This window comes from Manacus candei, unplaced genomic scaffold (assembly GCF_025592945.1).
Source record: "Manacus candei isolate 608988 ecotype Guabito, Panama unplaced genomic scaffold, ASM2559294v1 h1tg000049l, whole genome shotgun sequence".
Lineage (NCBI taxonomy): Eukaryota > Metazoa > Chordata > Aves > Passeriformes > Pipridae > Manacus > Manacus candei.
The window spans coordinates 1,503,950-1,526,497 of NW_026138097.1; the positions used below are offsets into that span (position 1 = coordinate 1,503,950).

Below are 22,548 nucleotides of genomic sequence, written 5' to 3' on the forward strand. Positions count from 1 at the left end.
GGTCATATGTTTCCCATTAACTTCTGATTTTTTGCTCATTCTACCAAAGCTGTTGTGTGAATACAGCACATGCTCTAGTTGGGATAAACACTGCTTTAAGGACTCTCTGGTATCACTGTAAACTGAAAGTTTTAAATCTTTCTTCTCTGATCCAGATCAGCCATATTCCAAGACAGATTAAACTGACATTACCAACAGGACATAAAAATACAATTATAAGTACGATTCAGGCCAAAAAAAAATCTGAAGGATGGGGATTTTCTGGTAATCAGTGGGTGTTTTGAATGAGTAAAGACTGCATGATCATGCCATTTGTCATAAATGGTACCACATAAAGCCAGTTATTATGTGTGTTTAAGAAAGGAGATGGATTTTAGATTTACTTTTGACCTTATATATATATATATATGTATACACATATATGTGTATATATATATATATATGATATATATATTATATATATATATTACTTCTGTACTGCCTAATTGGCATAGTTATTTCTGATTTTCATTAAGGTAAAATGAAATGAAAACTGATTTTTATTTTATTCCACAAGTGTTAATATCACACTTGCAAAAAATGTGACTTGTCATTCATTGTATTTTATTTTTAGATGTCTAAGCCATTTTTAATAGTGTGATGCAATCTGCATGTCAAAAAGCCAGGAGACTTGGGCAGGAGTAACATGATTCATTTTTTAAGAGCTTTAAAGGGATCCCTAAGTTAAACAGAAGGACATATTTATTCAGAGATTGAATAAAAAAAAAATCATCCACAGCAAAAGGATTCTTACTAAAATGCATTTTCCTGAATTTGAAAAGGATCCAAATTTGCAGAAAGAGTATCTGATATATCCTGAAGTATGAAAGAAGAAGAAAACAATTTGCAAACTGGTAATTAAATATCTGGCAAATACTATATTTAAACTAAATCAGTGAAATCTACATCTAATAATATCTATATAGCTATGCAATGAAACAAGCTGGAGTGTGTCTTCCTGACTCATAATGTTTGCTTTCAGTCTGATGTTAAGTTCTATCCTTTAAATGGAGATCACCACTACAAGTTGAATCCACGATATTTTGTCATGCTAGACAATTAGGAGTTTCCATTAGATAATTACCAGAAGTATGTCTCATACAGGAAAAACAGTCAATGCTGATGTAACAGGATTAACCAATCCAGCACAGTGATCCGGCCCACTTACTTTTGACAGACGTTATATGTGAGTGTACACATGAGAAGTACAGTACAAAGCTTCGCATTATAAATACCACAAAGAGGAACTTCAGCAGTTCTTAGTGCACAATACAGCAGTCTCCTTCTGAGAGTCAGGACTAGAGAGGTAAAACTTTAAATGGGCTTTTTTCTTTTAAAACCGAAACTTTTAATTCCTGTGCATGCTGTTGCATATTGCTAGGGTTATATTGCATGAATACATATACAGACCTTTGCAGCTCAGGTAATTTTATAGAAAGAGTCTGAACCACCATTTCTGTATGTATTCAAATGCTATGTATTTTTGTACACATATGTATATGCACGTAAGTACAAATGAACTGGAATCAGCGGTATTGACAGACTCTTTTAGAAAATAGTGGTTTTTAGAAAGTTATGCTTTAATGTTAAATCTGTCATCATCATGGCATGCAAGTGAAATATGCTATCCCTATATGTAATAGAGATTGTATGCGATAAGTGTACCTCTAGTAGATGGCAAGCAACGTATACTCCACAGCAAGAACCCAAACATACTTGTCTGTATTTTATATTGGTTTATGTCTATCTTTTCCTTTTCATCAGACACTATTGGGATAGGTGCTATATTAGAACTATAAATAACTCCTTTAATTATGTCATCTGTTAGTACATCTAATCATGAATGCATATTTTCATCTGAAATTATTTTTTCGTCCAATTAAACTTTTAGTTCTATTTCAAGCTGACTTTCAGACTTCGTATAATTACAACAGACTTTGGGCTGTTCACAAGATCCAAGAAATTTCAATGTATTATAGTGAGGTTTGTGTTACAAAGATGTGTTTATAAGAATGGCTGCAGGGTTTATAATGCTGACAGACCTGTAAGTGTAACAGTATATAACTGTATAGCAACTGAGGTCAGTAAAACACAGATGAGGGTGTACTGTGGATGCCTTATAACAGTAAAAGACTTATAAAAGAGCTTAATTGAAAAGGACTTGCAATATATAACATTTGTAAAACTTTGGTTGATTGTTCAATTACTTCTGTGTGTTTCATTTACTCTAACTATAATTCCTTGCCTGTCTCTTAGCCCATGTGCCTGTAGTCATCTCATGGAAATTAGAGACTTCTAAATGCTTATATTTATAAATTATTCCTTTCCACTGTGAAATACAATGGTTGATGGTAATATACTGAAAGTGGAATATTTGCTGGGTCGGAGGTAAGCACACCTGAGAAGATAGACCTGTGTTAGAAAGAGAATGAAAGGAAGGAAAAGGGTAAACACTTAAAAAAGAAGAAGCTGTTCTAAGAAAATCTGTACAAGTTAACATCCAGAGGGGAAGAATCCCAAAAAGTTATAGTTATAGCTGTAATTTTTCCATTTTCCATTATCAAATTCAAATGTGAGCGAGTTGGCTAACTTCAGCTTCGCTCAGTAAGGAACAGAATGGAGAGGAGACAGAATCTGAAGGCAACATGAAGCCATGGCAGTGACATCGGGAATGCTTTTTCACTGTAGAGCATAAACTGTCAAGGGGCTACCAGCACTGGTTGAAACTCCTGCTCCTAGTAATGCTTTAGATTTCTTTTAATTCCTACTGTCTTATTCTAATATTATGATTGCTCTGCATGATTTAAATGAATGAAGCAATACATGCCTTTTAATAACAATGGGCCAAATGTAGAAGATCTTACTCAGCCTTCACTCAGACAGAATTATTATTGGCATCGATGAGGGATTTGCTTGAGCCAGAACCAAGTATGATTTGGCCAGATGACATGTAACAATTTTTACCTTCAAAACATTTTTCAGGCATTGCTTGATTAACCCCAAACCTAAATATAACTACCTGAGAACTTCTAGGCACAGACTAGCATAAAAGTAGGGGTATTTCTGGTGGGAGGGCACTACCTTCACATCACAGATATGTGCTGTACCAGCTCATGTTTAGACTCTCAGTGCCTGACTGCATATTGCAGCTGGGGAGTGTATCATGTATTATAGAGCCCTCCAAATAACAGTGTGATTTTGCACCCTTCAGATCTCTTGCCAGTGTTAATAACCTCCAGAAAAGATCTTTTTCTCTACTCAGGGCAGAATAATGTTCTCTCCAAAATATTTGGAGCCACTCCCCTCATCCCCATCTCTTTCACAAGCTATTTAACATCTCCTGCTATCCCTAACAATAGCAGGCAGGACCAAGAGTAAGGTGCTCGTTAAAGATTTCACCCTTTTCATTCATTCATGTTTCCTCTGTTTAGTTAAGCCAGTGATACGTCGAAGGAATAAAACAAACAAAACAAAACAAAAAGAAAGTGGGAAAAAAAGGAAAAGAAAAGGGGGAAATGACAGCTGGGGGGGAGGGTCGAACGGAGAGAGAAAAAGAAGAGTAAATTTACAGGAATGAGAAGAGATTTTAGAAAGGGAGGAGGGAAGGAACCACGAGTAGTGATATTTGAAGAGAGGTGTGTGTTAGGGGAGCAATGAGCATAAGGAAGCCAGCCTGCCTGTTCCTCCCCCTTCCTAATCATAGCCTTTACTCACAGACAAAACTCCCTCCCTCTCTCATTCACTCACTCACTTTAGGCCAATCCGTCCTCTCTCTCTCTCTCCCTCTCTCTGTGTCTCTCTCCTACTCTGAGACAGAGTCAGAACTCTTCTCCCTGACAGCCACAAACATCTACAGCACTTATTGCATTCAGAGAGGGAACCTGCAAACAAAACTTCACAGAAAACTTTTGGTTCTTGTTCCAGAGAATTTGCTGAAGAGAAGGAAAAAACAAACAAACAAACAAACTAACTAAACCAGCCCCCCCAAAAAAAAACTGTTCGTGAAGGGGGAGGAAAAGCAGGGCCTTTCAAAAAGGGAATCACAACAACTTCTGCTGCCAGGATGCCTTTGCTTTGGAAGAGAGGATTTCTGTTGGTGCTTTGCTGGATTATAGTGAGGAGTTCCCCAACCCCAGGATCCGAGGGGCACAGTTCAGTCACTGACTGTCCATCATGTGCCCTTGCCACGCTTTCAAAGGATGTGCCCAGCTCACAGCCTGAGATGGTGGAAGCAGTAAAGAAGCACATATTGAACATGTTGCACTTGAGGGACAGACCTAATATCACCCAGCCGGTGCCCAAGGCAGCACTTTTAAATGCCATCAAAAAACTCCATGTGGGAAAGGTGGGAGAGGATGGTTATGTGGAAATAGAGGATGATGTTGGAAGAAGAGCTGAAATGAATGAAGTCGTGGAGCAAACCTCAGAAATCATCACTTTTGCAGAATCAGGTGAGTGCTTGAAAAGCAAAACTGTAAAATATCCTTTGTGCCAAAACTGCAATTAAGTTATTTTCTTCTCCTCAGCAATGTTTTCTGAAAGATTGTAGGATGAGACTTGGGGGAAGGGAGAAGAAGGAATGGGATGGGGGGGGTGGTATAGGACTCCAAAGGAATTTGACTTTTCTGACTTAGTCTTGGCTACAGCTTACACTTGCTAAGTACAGTCAGCCACACAGGGAAGTCAGGCTGCAGCAGGGTCCTCCAAACTGTGTCTGTGAAGCCAGAGTACTTGCAGTAAAGTACTGGATTGCAGAGTTGATGGTGAAGGAAAAAAGTCTGAAGCCTTTTGGAGAGTTTATCAAGACAGAAAGTGAGCTGCAAACTACTTTAGAAACAACCTTTCATGTAAAAATTAGAGTGGAAGTTATAAAATCAGATGAAGCAGCTTTAACTGTTAAAAGTGAGAGGGCTTTTTTGTGTTGGTTTTTTTTTTTTTCTTTTTTTTTTTCTTTTTAATTTAACACAGCATCTTTGGCAATAAAGAGTTGCAGGGACTGTCAGATGACTGCAATAGAACCGGACAAGTTGCTGTAGCTGATCCAATTTGTAATGCAGACTTCTGCATACTGGAAAAAAGATTCTGTTCCTAAAACATTCCAGCCAAAAAATGCAACCTTGATATGGTGTATTTTGAACTCTTTCACAGTTCTTTTCCCCTAACACTTACACAGTAAGAGCTCAGAATATATATATTTACTAAGTAATGGCTTAAGACTCCTTTCAACTGCTTATAGGAAACAGCTCTAAAGTTGTACTTTGCTGTGCTGTTCCTACACGAATAGGACCAGAACCCATTTTAATTCAATGTATACGTATCTACATCTGCATATATATCTGTTATTATAAATGAGTATGTTCATGCATGCATCAATAGCAGTATCTTGCAATAACTCTATCATCTAACTAACAGCAACTTTTTATGATGCTGTCTAGCCAAAGCATTTTTCCTGTTGCCAAGACGGTTTTAAAAGAATGTCATTGTTTTGTTTGGTACAGCATATGGTAGGCAAAGTATGCAAAGGAACTCCAAACATTTTTGTTTAAAAGTTTGCTGCAGCAGTATAAACAATTAAGACAACACTCAGAGTTTCCAGTCCTGAAAACCTGTTGACTCAGATGTTCTGATTGCAGGGAAGCCGTGCACAAGAAGTGTGCATGCTTTTAAGAACAGACATTCCTTCTAGCTGTCTGATTTTCAACTGTACAAGGAATCCTTGCCTTCGGAGTCCTTGTCAATATACACATCATCAGTTCTTTCAGTATGAGAGCTCAGGCTTTTCAAATTTTCCATCCCCTCCTCTTCAGAAAGCAGGCAGAAGGTGTCAATGCCAGAGGTCATAGGAAGCAGGGGCAGCTCAACATTAGTTTAGAAATGAATTTGTAAAAGCAAGGAAATCTCTAAGCTATCTATGAGTCGGATTCCCCACCTGGTTTTCAGCAGCTCGCTCTGAGCACAGTGGAACACATATGGCATGAACAGTGGTTTCTCTTCACTGTGTGAGTCCCAATCATTTGTAAACACATTATTGTCTCTCCTGAGCTCTGACACAAAGGAATTTGGAATTTGATATATGCCTACTCTGTAAGACACCCTCCAACAGCGGCTCCCGAAGCCATTGGCTCTCGGGGTCACGTGAGCAGCAAAAATCATGCCATTGCCCACACACTGGCCAATCATCCTGCCACCAATCCCCCCCACCACCAGCTACCCAATACTGACACATCACTCAGTTTGATTTACATAGCATTGTCCTACTGCTGCTAGCAAAATTAATTTAAGAGCAGTTATGCTATGGAGTTGCACGGCTGAAGGACAGGGGCATCCTGGAAGCCAAGGCAGGAGGGCTAGTCTGTACCTTTTTCCCATACCTGCTAGGCTTTGATTTGGGACAAGGGAGGAGCAATTAGCAACCTAGAAACCAAGCTCTTTGGGTTTGGACTTATAATGGAAGTGATAACTGCACTCTCTGGAGTAACTTCAGACTGCTGAAACATATTCTTCATCTATAGCCATTCATATCTGATGTCTTTCTAACATCAGAGGATCTACCACATTTTACAGGTGCTAATGCTGCAACAACTTAAATAAACTCCACATGGGATCTCTTCTCATCATGCACAGGCAGTTTTGCTTGTCAAATATTAAAGCACTATGTTTTTCCTGTTAAGGAAAGTGAGGCAAAAGCAAAGACAAGGGAAGTATGAGTTAAAAAGACAGGAATAGAATATAGCCACACGGACAGTCCCACTTTTCATTCTGTGAAAACTGGGAATAGGATGAAGAAGTTTAAACACCAAGTAGGAGAATAAACATGTTCCTCTCACAGTTGGGTTAATGTTCTTTCTGCTTTTAATGTGGAACTCACTCAGTCTCAATAGAGGGCAATAAGAAATCAATGAAAATGAATGGAAACATCTCACGTTGTATCAAATAAAAGTCTATGAAAAGAAAAATAAGGCTTTAGGCTTCTTGTTCCTTTGGGTATGGCTTGACATAAACCAGCCATTCCTCATACCTTTCAGAAGCCACGTTTACTACTTGCGTTCATAAAAAAGTAGTATTTCCATCTTTCATCAGCCATATCCTCAAACATACAAAGAAACAGAGTGAATGAACAAACAGTGCCCTGTGCATGTGGCTCTGGCTTGAGACTATTTTCTAAATAGCAAAGTTCAAATGAGCACAGACTTCAGACAATTAGAGGGGAAATAAATGCAGTGAACTTGTCTGAAGCACAGGTGTAGTTATGTCCAGGAAATCAGCAAAACAGTTGGCAGGTAGTTTTCACAGCTAACAAATCCAGACAGATCTCTGCAAAACTAATGACCATGAGTATTGGGCAAAAGTTTACAAATGCACCCTACTGTCCTTTGGCACTCTTACAAGTAAAACATGAAAATTATTTTCTATTTGCGTATCAAACTAAGATTACTAACCTCGGTTAGTTGTACTATGAGGGTAGCCATGCCAGAGTTCTGTGGGTTACTTCGAGGTCTTTAAAGAGTGTTTTGAGGAGAGGAGTCATATAACTTTGCGACAAGCAAATCCAACAGGTTCTATAACAGAGATACTCAATACTCATAAAATATAATTGGCTACTAGCTCACTTATTATTTTAAGTAGATAGCTTATTAGGCGGATCTGGGATTTTGCCAACTGAATTTGATCCTGGCAACTAAACTACCAATGAAACGGGTTGCTAACATCAGCCCCCGAGAAGGTGATAGGAATTACTGGATGGAAATACTGAAATCCAAAGGTTTATTGTTAGGAGAACTGCCAGGGGAAAAAAAGGAGATATTTGACAGCTATTTAGACAAATTCTATCGTTTTGTACCACTTCATACTGAATTCAAGGTTAACTGCCTTGATCATGTGATGCCCACTTTCATGTGCAGATGGATGCATGTCTGTATATACTCATGCCTTTTCCTAGGAAGATACTTACCCCTATGCAGCCAATCTGGGAGTTCGGGAAGAAAAAAAAGATGTATCGCTTATGTCTCTATGAATAATGTCATCAATTTTCTTTTGAAAGGAACTGTATTTAGTAGTACAGGTATTCGTGCTGAGTAAAGAACGGCCACGAGAGGGCACACTCCAAAGGCTTTTTGCTTCACACAAGGCAACCTTCCTTCAAACTCTTATTTTACCTAATTGGATCCTGACTCTCTGAGATCTTTATGCTTATCTGTAGATTCTCTGAGTGCAGATTGTTCCTCTCTTCTAGTTTATTTAAAAGGCAGAGATTCACTGGAGTGGAAAACTGCAAGGAAAATAATACAGGAAGGGAACAGACAGAGGGGAAAAAGATAAACTGATGGATGCTAAAAGTTCTGGAAATCTAGAGAGATCAGAAATTATCAATATTATTTTTTACAAGATACTGAGAAATGTGACCATGAATCATCATCTGAGATGGTTTGCTCACATCTTTTTTTTAATGCAGTCTCCTTGGCTTTTAGAAAACAAGCCTATTTTCCCTTGATTATTTTTTCCTCTGGTATACTATGTCAAAGATTTCAAGTTTAGGAAATGAAATCAAGTTAATTCCAGAAGAGGAAAGCCATTCTGTAATAATCTGTTTTATTGTATTAAAATATGAGAATTCAGGGAGGTTGGTTGTTTTAAGAACAACCTGAGAAAGCACAGATGAACCTGAGAAGGTGGGAACCAGTCTAGAAAAAGAGACCTGAAAGAGACAGAAAGTACTGTATGTGTCCATATCTGTGTGTAGTCATGCCCACAGATTTGTATGGAAAGGCAGTTGGGAATATCTGAACGTGTATTTGCCTGTATGTGTGTATAGGCACACATATGTCCTTATGTACAGGCATGCTGAGGCAGACATGCTTATATACCTGTGTGGTTTTACACATAACATTCCTGTGGAAAAGTATGTGTATTCACACGTTTTCCTGTGTGCAGGATATATCTACACTGCATACATGTAAATGATTCATGCTGAGAAGTTCTTATATCTAGATATGTCTATGAAAAGGCAATGAAAGGCTATGAAAAGGCAATGAAAGGCTATGAAAAGGCAATCTCATTTAATGCAACAGAGTTTTGCAACATTGATTTAGCACTGAAGCTTAGTCTACTGGAGAGCAACTAGAACTTCTGTTATTCATTTCAGTGGGCTTGAGGTTTGGGCCTTAGTGCACAGAAATTAAATATTTTAGTGAAAAAAGACTGGCGTCTTCTAATCCACTTAATTTTAGATTTTACAACAAATTATTACAAATATGTGCAAAAAATTGCTATCTCTTTTATAAAAGACAAAGACTTGGTATTGTTTTTACCTTGGAATATGTTATTGGTGCAAACGACCCTAAACTTCACTTCAGCTATTTCAGACATAAATGCAAAAATCAAGTAAAAAAAAAAACCACTTCAACCAAACAAACACCTTTTTTGTTTCTAAATATTTAAAGCCATGTGGGGGAAGGGCTTTTAAGTTGGAAAGAACTCAAAGCTGTGGATGTAAAGTGCTTCCCTCCTAACAAAATAGCAGGAGAGAGTCAGGGTTCACCAGAACTGAACTGTTCCACATTCTAAATGACCTTGTCAATGCCTCTTTGGGTTAACTTTTCAAGAAAAGGTATTTAAATAAAGTTGCTGCTGCTTTCTCCCCCCTCCCTGTTCCCTCCCTCTTCCCCTCCCTGACCCTTCCCCCCAAGAATGCTTGGGGAATAGTTCTTTTTCCTGATTTTCATTTTTGGTTTATTTTTCTCTTACAACAAAATCTCCTCTTTCTGGAAGCAAATGATAGGTGAGCATAAAGATAAGGTATTTGTTAATTGTGTTGTAATTTCTCCTCCCATTGTAAGAGGCAACACTTAGGGAGCAGGAATAAAAGTTTGCAACCTGGATGACCAGTCACATAAGCCGGATAATGAATAGTTAGAATAAATTGCTTGCCAGTGCTCCATAGGCTGAAAGGCATTTACAGAAATGACCACTGTCTAATCGTGGTAATAGGATGTTTATAATAATCAATCTGCCTAGGGGATAATTGCCAAACGATAACAGTGCTGAATTCACTGAATAAATTCTACACTGCAAACAATTCATCTGACTCCAGTGGTCACTCATTAGTAAACATTTTGAGCAATTATCTCTCAATAACTGTGCTCTTCTCTTCACTCTCTTTAGAGGAACCTTTCTAGTAACCTATTTTTTTTCTGTCTCCTGGGGAACGGAAATGAGAAGTGAAGGGAAGGATGCTTTTGAATGTAATTACAGATTGGCACGCAGTACAAATTCCCCCAAATCTAAACATAGGCAGTAGTAAAGTTAGCAACTAAAAAAGGAAAAAAAAGCTAGCTTTGTATGGAAAAACAGTTCACTTAATGCAAAAATGGTTCAAAATTAAGCACCGGTGAAACATAGAAATTTAAAGTGACAGCATCTTTTTACACAGTGAGTATTTTTAAAGGAAAATTTAAATGCTGTGTATTAAAAGAAATTAAGAATAAGTCACACTCTAATGTCAGAAAGGATAATCACCTTCATTATGAAAAAAAACCAGCCTTAATTATTTAACAGCATATGGTTAAAATTTCATCAAGTATCTCAGTATTTTACTCAACAGAAGATCCTTTTATTTGTATAGTTTAGACTCTACCTAGTATACATATAAGTATATAGCTTGAACTAACAGGGTTCGATCTTGAATCCTGCTGCAAATTGCAAATAAAGGAACTTTGACTACACAGTTCAAGCCAGCCATACTGAAGGAAGCCTCAGAGGAAGAGCACACTGGAGCTGCAGATTACTCCCGTGAGCCCAGCAGGAGCCCATGCAGGGCTGCCCCTCCAGTCACCCTGTGCCTAGGCCCTCAAGGGTTTTGTCAGTCTTTCCATGGGTTCCTGTGCTGTGCCCGTGACCAAGGGCTGCTTGGAGCTGGTACTGAGTGACGAGTCCTGTGCATAAGCCCTGAATAGCCCTTCCAGAGGTGGAGAGGAGGGTACCTGTGCAGGCTCTCCTCTGCTTGCATGTTCAGGTTTCTCTCTTAAAAATGTGTGCGAGCACTAGTGAAGAGAAAAACAGATATGAGCAAACTCCCATGCTATATATACTTTCCATTCAGTAACTCCTTCCATTAAACCTTTTACCATATATGCACTACTACTTAGGTCTTGTATTTTTAACCATTTCTCACAGCATTTGCTGGTGTCACTTGTGCTGCTAGACTGCTCCTTTGGCATCACAGCTCTTATCCTGGAAGGGACTTCATTCAGCAATAAAGCAGAGAGGTGGCCTCTCCAAACTTTTAGGAAAGGGAGATGAGGAAATCAAAGGGGGCTCAGAGTAATCCCTTGTCTCCTTTTTCAGCTGCTTTCTGCTACGATAACAATCCAGGCTGTTGACATTGCTGTTTACATGAACGTGAAAGTGATGAAGGCATTACCAGTGTTGGGCTGTGGGTCTTTCCACAGTAGTCAGACAGGAGGAGCAGGATGATTAGAAATGGAAAAAGACCCTTACAAATCAGCTGTGGCAGATATAAAGGCAGGACAAGAGGATAAACAAAATGTAATTATGGAAGTGATACAACCCGCAACTTTCAGGAGTCTCTCTTTTACCTTCAGTTAGATGAACAGTATGTGTTTCCAAAGCTTTGATCCTGTCTGTTAACTGAGACCTAAAAGGAAAGACTGCTAAATCCGTAGGCAATATCTGGAGAAACTGAAATACAGTTTTGGGGTTTTTTTTTTGTCTCAGAACACTTGAAGAATTTGCTTTATTGTAGCACCGAACCTTTTGGAAATAAAGATCCTGTTACAAAGTGAATGTGTGACCATAATAATCCAAATCCAGAGGTCTCAATTTAGTTTTAGCACAGGCCAAACTCTGATTTCAAAATTAACTTGACTGAGCATAGTGACCTCTTAAAGACTGCAGGGTTCATACCATTTGTGCTGTGTGATCGTAACAAACTAGTTGTGAATGTGAAGAGAATTCAGAAAAGCTTTGTTTTTTCCTAATGTGAAAGCGTGCTTTTTATCCCCAACTTTGCACCATTCCCAGTCTCCTTCTAAAAAGACCTGTGAAAGGGAAAGTGTTTTTTAACCACTACAAAACTTTTTTTAGCTATGCAGGTTTGAGGACTCAGGATTTTCTTTCATTCAGAAATATTAGGCTCAGATAAACCCCCTGTATGTTTTTTCCTTAGAATCTTAATTCACAATTTTTTGTGAAAATGTAGATAACTACATCCAGAGAGGCTGAAATTATAGCTAACAACATATAGGGAGGCTGCTCTCCCTGTATAAGGTCATGTTTTAGGCTACCTTGCTCAAGCTCACTACTCTCAAGTAAAGAAAAGGCAATACTTATGTATTTTCACTGAACTGTTCAAATAGTTTTTGTAATAAGGAAGAACTCAACTTTAACACATAGATGAGCATTTGAAAAACTAATTAAAAGGATTCTTGAGATCCTGTTTCTTTCATGAAATATTTGTCAAAAAGAGTGTTTGCATCACTATGCTTCTGACCAGTGCATAAAGTCATATGAATATTTGCTGTTGCAGATATGTCAATTCGTAACTATTTTCAACTACCACTAGCATGGAAACAGCAGAATGTAAAATACCATGCATTAACACTTAACAGCATTAGGTTGTTCTGTAACAGAGGACTGCCTGGCTTTTCAGATTAGATGGATCATACAACTTCTTACCCTGTTGAGCAAGCCAGGTCTGCACACCCACCTGCTTTCTTCAGAGTGTACGTTTTTTGTGTCCATATCCAGCACAGCTGATATGCCCATGCGCAAGATCTCTGCTAGTATCAGAACTGCTGTCTGTGCCCAGCTTGGTTTCTCAGGAATACAGAAAAAGTTTTGCAATTCCCAGCAATACATCCTTATTCCACACACCGGTCTGTGAGTTCTGGGGAAAGAGAGCAGCTGGATGCCAGAACACCTTCTGTGGCCTTGTCTAAACCACCTTTTTTTCAGCCAAATTTTCCTTGGATAGGGGCAGCAAGCAGAATAGGTTGGATGGGCAGGAATGACTCCTGGCACATCACCTGCCTTCAGGTTCACTTAAGGCCCAGATTCCCCTCTGAAAGGGTTTATCAGGACTGTGCTAAGGAAAGGGATAAACTACAGTTAGAAGCTTGCTATAGAAGAGAGAGTTGGGGGGAATGAAGCCACAGGCCAGCTGGTCCTTAAAGGCCTTAGAAGTATCCATTCTCATAAAGAACACTCCTTATAACATCATGTGTACAAGGCAACCAGCCTTTTGGACCAGACTTTATTTGGACTGGAAGAATGTCATTGTACACCTCCTCATGCTCAAACTAAGTCAGGAGTGGGATTAGTGTCTACCACCTGACGTCTGCTCCAACACAGCTGGCAACTTTGCCATATTTTGATTTCCAGAATGGAAAAAAAATTATGTTAGCTGGTAAGAACTGATTAGCAAACTTTCAGTCATTATCGAATAAATCTTAATTAAAAAATTACAGAAAAACAGTAAATCCATCATGTTGCACAGTACCAGTCAGCTTGCTCTTTCTTTTCTATTAGCTACTTCTTTTTCTAAGTCACAGTCCCACTGGTTCATGTAGCTCCCTGAGAAATTAACATAACTCACTTCAGAGACTGGCATCAGCTGTCTGTGAGAAGCAGTTAACACAAACCATGTGTTTCCCTATCTCAGTGACAGTTAAAGTCTACAATTTCACACTCTCAGATGGAAAACAAAAACAAAACGCTGTGCTCTTTGGACACTGTAATTCAGAAACATCTGTCTCTTTGACCTGGGAAAGCCACGAGGGAAATCTGAATGTGTTAGTGCCAGTACTTCACAGAGAAGAAAAGGAACAGGTAGCTCAAAGGTCAGCACAGCCTGCCTACAAACTTCAGATATCAGCAACTCTTGAATTAGCAAGCATACACAGGGTAGATGTCTCTTGTGATTTTGCCCCACTTCTGTCTCACCTGAGAATGGGTGAGCAGGGAGATAGTCAGGAAATCCCTACTAGTGAAGTTCAGTGGCAACGGAAAGCAAGGAGAAGAGCCTTGATACTGTGAGGGCAATTTTTCCTGTATGTGTCCAATTACTTCTGTTTTGATCATCATCTGCTGTTTTTAGGGTGCAAAATTCCAGTTCACTGGCAAGTAGAACTACTGCACAGAAAATCGGGTTAACAACTCTGGGTAGCTCAAGAATAATATCAATGACAAATTGATAATTATGAATACTGTTTCTGTCTCACTAAATTCAGGTATCTCCACACTGAAAGTCTGTGACCCCAGTCCATACTGGCCTCCATGCTAAGAAAGAACAAAAGATGTCATCAGGGCTTTTTTCTTTGTCAAGAAAATAGAAAAGTACCTCTCTTAAGAAAATAATATCACGACCATCCCCCAGTTAATTCATTCTCTCTTAACTTTTTCATGCTCTAGTGATCAAATCATTAAACAGCCCCCATTATTCATTCCAACTTCTGCCAGGGATATGAGCTCTGTATCAGAGAAACACCTCCTCACCATCACAATCATCATCATGACATCTCAGCAAGTTGATACAATTATGCCAGAGAACCATCCCCATAATTATACAGTTCTTTAGCTCATTTCTCAATGTATTCACCATTACTATAATCACTGCAAGTACAGTATGTTAAATTAAGAACAGGATCTACAGCTAACATCTCATGGGATGAAGAATCTGCCTGCTGCAGTTCTGCAATTCTTTACAATATAACTCTGCAAAACTCTTAAAACTGAGGCTCATATTTTAGTGTCTGTTTGTTTTTGAAGCAACTGACATTTAAAACTAATTTTAAGATGCATATGAAGAATGGCTTTTTATGGACAGAGAAAGGGTAAACCTCTTTCCCACATAATTTTCAAAATATTGCTAAAGAATTGGCAGGACTGGACCTCATTTCCTAACCAGCTATTAAGCGCAGATTTTTATGCGTATGATATATATGGACTGCCATCATAAAGAATTTTTGCCTTTCAGTTAACGGTGATCACAAAGACAGATTAGGCAAATGAACTCTTAGCAGCCACTCATGCTTATTTGTCATAAGATGCTTTACAATAATGACTATATTGTTGCTATAACAAAACACTCTGGTTAAAATATTATGCTGGAAAACAACAGGCAAATATAAACTTTTCAAAACAAAGAATTTTCACAAAATACAAAACTGAGGAGGGGGTGAGGTGAAGGAAGATTAGAACAGAAGAACCATAAAAATTTAGAAAGTAGAAACCTAGGGAACTTCATGCCTGTAGCAAAAGTTAACATAAGTCTCTTTAACAGAATGTAAGCAGACATACTAACAAGTTCTTCCTGTCTATTTCCATTTACTAAATCAGGCACAGCCAAGAAAATGTTGCACTTTGAGATTTCAAAGGAAGGCAGTGAATTATCACTGGTTGAACATGCTGAAGTGTGGCTCTTCCTGAAGGTCTCCAAAGCCAACCGGAGCAGGACAAAAGTCACCATCCGCCTCTTTCAACAGCAGTGGCAGCCAAAAGGCAACTCTGAAGGAGCAGAAGATATGGAGGATGGGAGGCTGAAAGGTGAAAGGAGTGAGACTTTGATTTCAGAAAAGGCAGTGGACACCCGTAAGAGCACTTGGCACATCTTTCCTGTCTCCAGCAGTGTCCAGAGACTCCTGGACCAAGGCAAGAACTCTTTGGATGTGCGGATTGCCTGTGACCTGTGCCAAGAGACTGGAGCCAACCTGGTGTTATTGGGCAAGAAGAAGAAAAAGGAAGATGATGGGGAAGGGAAAGAAAAGGAACCTGGAGAATTCACAGGAGAAGAGGAAAAAGAGCAATCGCATCGGCCCTTCCTGATGATGCTTGCTCGGCACTCAGAGGACCGCCAGCACAGGCGGCGGAGACGAGGCCTGGAGTGTGATGGCAAAGTCAACATCTGCTGCAAGAAGCAGTTCTTTGTCAGCTTCAAGGACATAGGGTGGAGTGACTGGATCATTGCTCCTACGGGTTATCATGCCAACTACTGCGAAGGAGAGTGCCCCAGCCATATAGCAGGCACATCTGGTTCATCATTATCTTTCCACTCCACTGTCATCAACCATTACCGCATGCGGGGCCATAGCCCCTTTGCCAACCTCAAGTCATGTTGTGTGCCCACCAAGCTGCGGCCTATGTCCATGCTCTACTACGATGATGGCCAGAATATCATTAAGAAAGACATACAGAATATGATTGTGGAGGAGTGTGGCTGTTCGTAGACTCGTGTATGCGCAAAACCCTTCTCATTGGGAAGAAAATGTACCAAAAGCCCAAGAAGAGGAAAGACCAGACATGGTATAACCTTTTTTGAATGAAACAATCATCAGAAATAAAAGCAAAAACAAAAGAGAGAGAGAAAAGAGAGAGAGAAAAGGAAAAAAAAAAAAAAAGACTAATGAAGGATTAGAGAAGACTTCAGATATAAAAAAGGAAGAAAGCTTCATGAACCCGGGCTTGAATAAGATGCATCTGAACAGCGGTATGGGTTGGGGATTTCCCCTTCCTTTCAGTATGCTCCTTGTCTTATTACATAGTATACTAAACATTAGTTATTACTAGGGGAGTTTTGTTCCCTCCCTTAGTTACCCATCAGTTCAAGCCATGGTAGCAGCTCATCTGACTTGCATCAATTTGGACAAAGTCCAAAATGTCATTGAAAAGCCATGTGCATGATCAATACAGTCACTAGCGCTTTCCCCCTGCATTTACAGAGAAACTGAATAGGTGTGTAGTGTTTGTGTGTATATGTATATGGCTATGTATTTATATACATATCTATACGTACAGACACTATACACATACATATACTTAACATTGATCAAGAACAACAATGTGCAGGTGTATACACCTTCATCTTCTGCACTACATTTACAAAAAAAAAAAAAGGAAAAAGGAAAAAAGAAAAATGAAGAAAAAAACAGAATAAAAAATGAATGAAAGAATAAAAGTTACATTCTGTAAAGGTGCTTACAATGTTAGAACTATGCAACCTAGTTGGTTTGAAACTGTTTACCTGCAAGAGAAAGAAAAAAAATCAGAGAGACTTTTTTTAAATGGAAGTAACTTGTTTTAAAAAAATTCTTTGGTGAGAGATACTTGAAAGGAACATGTTTGTCCAGTTACTGGAGTCAAACATTTCTATATTTTGTAAAAAAAATTTTTAATCGTTTACTATTTGCACTACAATGGTGTCTGACCTGTCTAATCCTTATTTAACAAATATTTGCAAGGGAGGGTGGTTGGGTGTGGGAGGGGTTGAGAGCTGCACTTATTGTGAGCTATACAAGAACTGCTACAGCACACAAAATAGCTATTTTTATTATTATAATAATTATTATTATTTTGTACCTTAAAATGAATAGACACATACACCAAAGACATTTGTGCGAGCCTCTAAAAAGTCTGTTTGTGGTTGGTACCATTCACTTGTAATAAGTTAGGGTTTGAATTAGGGGTCAGTGGGTTGATTACATTCAGGCTAGAATCTCTGTTAACCAGTTAAATTCAAATAGTGCCCTCAGCAGAAAATTGCCGCGTAAAGCAAGCCCAGAAAATCTCTGAGATTTGGATACGATGTGCTCGGATCTGAGGTACATCTAAGCATAACTGTACTCTTTTGTACCTACAACACTAAACTTGGCCCAGATGCACAGCAACTGTGCATTGTTGGGAAACAACTTTGTCCAAGGGATATACATATATATAGAGATAGATATTTCTGTATGTACATATGTATGTATACACAAGGTATAAGCACTTCTGGCTTCATTTTACTGCTCTTAAAACAATGAATGTTTGTGTGCAAAGCACAGTATGTTATAAGATTGTTTGTTTCTTACTGCCAAGTGGGAGGCTACATGTTCAAAATTGGTACTTGTGTGAGAGAAACCTAACGTACTGGTATACACTTAGAAAGTGTTGATGTAAAGTTGCAAGCAACTTTGGGCCCTTTCCACCATTGCCCCTGCAAATATACAGAAAAAGGCAGTTGTGGTAGGATTTCTGTTTGAAATGCAGTCTTTGCCAAAAGACTGGTGTCTCAACCACCACCCTCTAGCATGACAACTCTTAATGGGTTTGCGCATCACCTGTAAGACCTAATGTTCAGTGTCAACACCTAACCTGAAGGGTCCAACCCGTAGGGCATAGGTAGATAGTTGTTTTTTTAAATTTTTCGCTGTCATATTTAAAAGAATGTTAAACTTACAACATTTGTCTTTGGGTAGGGGGAGATGATAAGAGCGAATGGGAGAAACCTTTAGGCCCTGTTTACACTGAGTTTGATAACCCTGAACCTGAAGCTTCAGACTCTCATAAGTTTGCTGAACCAAGACCCTGTTAGCTGCCTTCTGACGGGACAGGCTTCAAAATACCTCTCACGGAAAGAAGCACTAACGTGGCTCCCCAACTTGTTAAGAGCACAGTCTGTTAAAAAAAAAAAAAAAGAAAAAGAAAAAAAAAAGAAGAAAAAAGATAGCACAGTATAACCCAGTCACATTGGCTAGGGATAGTGTGTTAGCACCTTCATCGCAAGAACCATTTTTAAACAGTGTAATCAGGGCCTTCATTTTTGTCAGCCAAAACTGTTTGCGTGTGCATGTGTGCGTGTGTGTTCTGCGTGTGTGCATGGGCGCATGTCCGTATTTGTATGTATTAATAGAGAATAAAAAAACGGAAAAAAAAAAAGAAAGAAAAATTTTTAAAAAGCCCTTTCCTCTGTTGAATAGCTATCAACATACGTGCTTATAGCTAAGTTTTCTATCTAATTTATTCCACAATATTTAGATTGCATAATACAGCTAATGGGTTATACATTTATGTACTTTTTATACAATGCATTTTTTTACAGACTTGTTTGCAATTTGCAAAAAAAAAATTAAAAAATATAACAATTGGTTAAACTCTAAATTTACTAAAGTATTCTGTAAAATATCAAGGCTTTCTAATTTAAATTATTTGCAGAAGTTTGTTGGGTTTTTTGTGTTTTCTTCCTGGGGAAAGGGAGGGATACCAAATGCTAGTAAGGAAATTATTTAAAATAAAATAAAATAAAAAAACAAACAACAAAGATGCACAACTAATTTATCTTTATAACTTAAACCAAGTTCCTGATCCCACTTATTTAAAGCAAGTAGCAGAATTTCAGTTGATTTTTCTAAAAGCAGAGCCAGGCTTTGAAACAGCAGGAGCAGGGACACTGTCTGTGAGAGTCGTTAGAGAGCTCCTTTTAGTTCACTAGACTTTGGACTTTACCTTAAAATTGGGTGCTCCAGAACCCTTATTCATATAATTGGATGTCCCAGAACCATTACTCGTGTCAGCAGGCTCTTTGATGTCTACTGGTCTCTGTGCAAGAGCAGTAACACTACTTACATGAGAAAAGGTACACGAGGGCGAATCACAGGTTTCTTTTGCTGTGGGCATTGTGAAGGGAGAGAAAGGATTTTGAATGAATGGCACCATAGTCAACATTGTTTAAATCAATTATTTAAACCAGGCTGCTTGCATCATGCTTCATCTCTGAACATAGTGGCCAGGGGAAGCAGGTGAGATGGCTCACGTTGATAAAAATTCTTTTCTACAGTGATTATTTAGAGAGTATCAGAGACCTGAAATCCCACAACCTTCCCCTAGATGAGAATGGCAAAACTCCCACTGACTGCAAGCATAGTAGGTTTAGGCCCATGGTTTTCCTGGCCAAAGGAGAAATACCCTTTTAAAAGAGGTCTGATTCTGAGTTTGATACCAGCTTTTATGTGATGAATGTTGACTGGCCCTGGAAAATATGAAACTAGCCTGAGACAACTTCCAAGTGAGGAAAGAAAATAAGATTTTAGATGTTGTGAGCATGTTTCATGGTAGATACATCGAAAACAGAAAAAGGTTTTTAAATCAAGAAGTAACTCTTCCTAAGCCCTCCTTTTTAGCTTTCATTTGTATGTGTATATTGGTCACAAATTTTAAAGATTTCTCCTTCCAGTCTCTAGATTCAGTCATGGGGTTTTGATTTGTGGTCAGAGTTATTTAAAGTTGGGAAAAATGAAAAAAAGTATGATAAAGTAAAATAAGAAATTGGGATTTTAATCAAGACTGACTGATCCCAACAAAACACCCCATCCCTGATAATTTGATTTAATTAAATCTGCATGTACTTATAATAGCATTAAAAATACCATATTTAAGCAGTTGTCCTATGGCACGTAGCCTCAAAAATTACTTCTCCTTTCAGGTGTGACTATATCAAAAAAAGAGAAAAGCCCTTAACTACTAGCACATTCATTTCCATGTAATCTATTTTCTGTTTGTATTGAAAATACATTTTCAGTATATGCTTAATTATAGAAATATATTTGTTTAGTACATCCATAATCTTCTTGCTTCACTGTTGACTACAGTTGGTTGACTTTCCCCATCTCCAAGTCAGATGCTCACTGGATACAAAGCCTACAAAACTGACAGAAGTGCATGTTAAGATGTTTCTTTGGGAGGGCTGAATGTATTTGTATTCTTCAGATTTAGCAAAAGAAAATGCTTAAAAATGCTTATAACTATTGTGCACTCTTATCTCACAGCAGAATACTGATCTAGGGCCCAAAACTCTAGAACTGAATGAAACGGGAGTTTTGTCATTGACTTCAATAGAAACAGTCTCTTACCAAATCACTGCAAAGTAGGACTCCATTATATATACCTCCTTCTTTTTGTATTTCGTTGAGATTTAAGCCATCAAGTTCATTTAACTGTGACGCCACAAGATCATATAGAGGCTGGCAGCAATATCTCTTAAGGTAGAGAAGTTCAGGCATCTGTAAAGTCTATGTGCAAGATTAAATTTTTTATGGACTATTATTCATGTGGAATTGTGCCTTACTCTGTAAGCAATGCCGTTGATTTTCAAAATGTCTCCTTTCCTAGAAAGTTACCAGTCAACATCAAAAAACTGAGCAAAATCTATTTCTGAGGCATAGGTAGATGTGATGGAAATGGTTAAGTTCTTAAAGTTAAACCTCATGTCAATACTGTGCATCGGTAAAAGAATCAGATGCTAATCACCTTCCTTACACTGAAAAAAAGGTTTACTCCCCATCTGCTCTCACTACACTACTTGTGGAGTAAACAGTTTTCAGTATGAGTAAATAAAGTCATAATCTGACCTTTTGTGAACAACTATAAACAAGGTTTTCATGGGTTGAAACAAGCAGCACTTCTGGGTTATATAGCTATTTATTTTTTAAGATATAGTGAATCTGTGTTAATTCTCAGTGGGTTTCTTTGTATTTAAATACTTTCAAAAACAATACATTGACAATGGGTTGAAGATATATATATATGTATGTATACATACATCTTATATATATATCTACAGTATATATATACACACAACTATATATATGTATATACATATATATAAATTATGAAAGCCAAGATATTATGAAGCCTATTTTGTTTTTATCATTTTGTGTTTTGTTGTTGATATTATTATTATTGTTATTATTATTATTTTGCATACTACATGCAGTGCTTTAACCAATGTCTGTTTGGCTAATGTAATTAAAGTTGTTAATTTATATGAGTACATTTCAACTATGTCAATGGTTTCTTAATATTTATTGTGTAGAAGGACTGGTATTTTTTTTATTTACATTATGTTTAAAGAGGTAACAGTTTGATATGTTCTCATTTGTTTATATTAGAAGTTATTTATTTTCACGGCATTCCGTCTGGTATTTTGATATTTGGAAGGCATGCTACCTATACTTTGTACAGTTAGTGGGCAGTATTCAGCAGCTCCCAGTAGATTTTTAGGCCCTCTGTTAAGTAAAAGACCTATTTGGGCTTTTTATTTTAGATCTTTCCTATTGGTTTGCCAGGACCACTCAGTGCACTTATTGCCAGATACTCTGCCTGTGTGACCAATTTATTCCTACTGTATTTACCCAGGACAGAGGACCAAAAACCACCTCTGGTGTAAGTCCAATGACTTCAGTGAAGTTATACCAGAGATGTATTTGGCTCACAGAGAAAATGCTTGTGCAAATCAATGCAAAGAAAAGGCAGAAAGAAAGAGTCTTTGCATTTGGAATGGGATTTCAGCGTGTTGAAAATGTTTGGATCAGCTATTATTTTAATTTACTTTGTTCTTTTTGTTATTTTGCTCTTTCTTATACAACAGCAGCAACAACACAAGTGAAATAAATAAAGGGAGTTTCACCAAGCATTGTGTAATCGTCCCTTAATATGCTTTCCTTGTTGGGAAATTAACGGGAACTTGGGAAATAACAGAAAAAAATTCACCTTAAAGGTGAAACGCATGGATGCCTCTTTGGAATGAACAGGGTGATAACTTTCTCTTTGGTGTGACTTTGTTAAATGGACATTTGAATTCAAATAATGGAATTTTATGTTGTTCACTACTTCTGAAACACATGGAGTACAAAAGCTAAAGCCAGCTGCAACTTTCCCTTGCCTGCAGGCTGTTAGGTCTTC

At 38.1% G+C, this 22,548-nt stretch overlaps 1 protein-coding gene across 1 annotated transcript; it reads left to right on the forward strand.

The window, feature by feature from the left end:
- The first annotated feature begins 1,277 nt into the window (after nucleotides 1-1,277).
- INHBA (inhibin subunit beta A) lies at nucleotides 1,278-22,302 on the forward strand. Its single transcript, XM_051798769.1, has 3 exons — nucleotides 1,278-1,345; nucleotides 3,964-4,490; nucleotides 15,394-22,302. The coding sequence occupies exons 2-3, from the start codon at nucleotides 4,103-4,105 to the stop codon at nucleotides 16,278-16,280; spliced, it is 1,275 nt and encodes a 424-aa protein (XP_051654729.1). The 5' UTR covers nucleotides 1,278-1,345; nucleotides 3,964-4,102; the 3' UTR covers nucleotides 16,281-22,302.
- The last annotated feature ends 246 nt before the right edge of the window (nucleotides 22,303-22,548 follow it).

What these genes read in the sequence shown, in the direction of transcription:
- INHBA (XM_051798769.1), top strand. Translation starts at nt 4,103, where the DNA reads ATGCCTTTGCTTTGGAAGAGAGGATTTCTGTTGGTGCTTTGCTGGATT. An exon ending in CATCACTTTTGCAGAATCAG is followed by an intron (nt 4,491 to 15,393) that starts GTGAGTGCTTGA and finishes TTACTAAATCAG; the next exon opens with GCACAGCCAAGAAAATGTTG.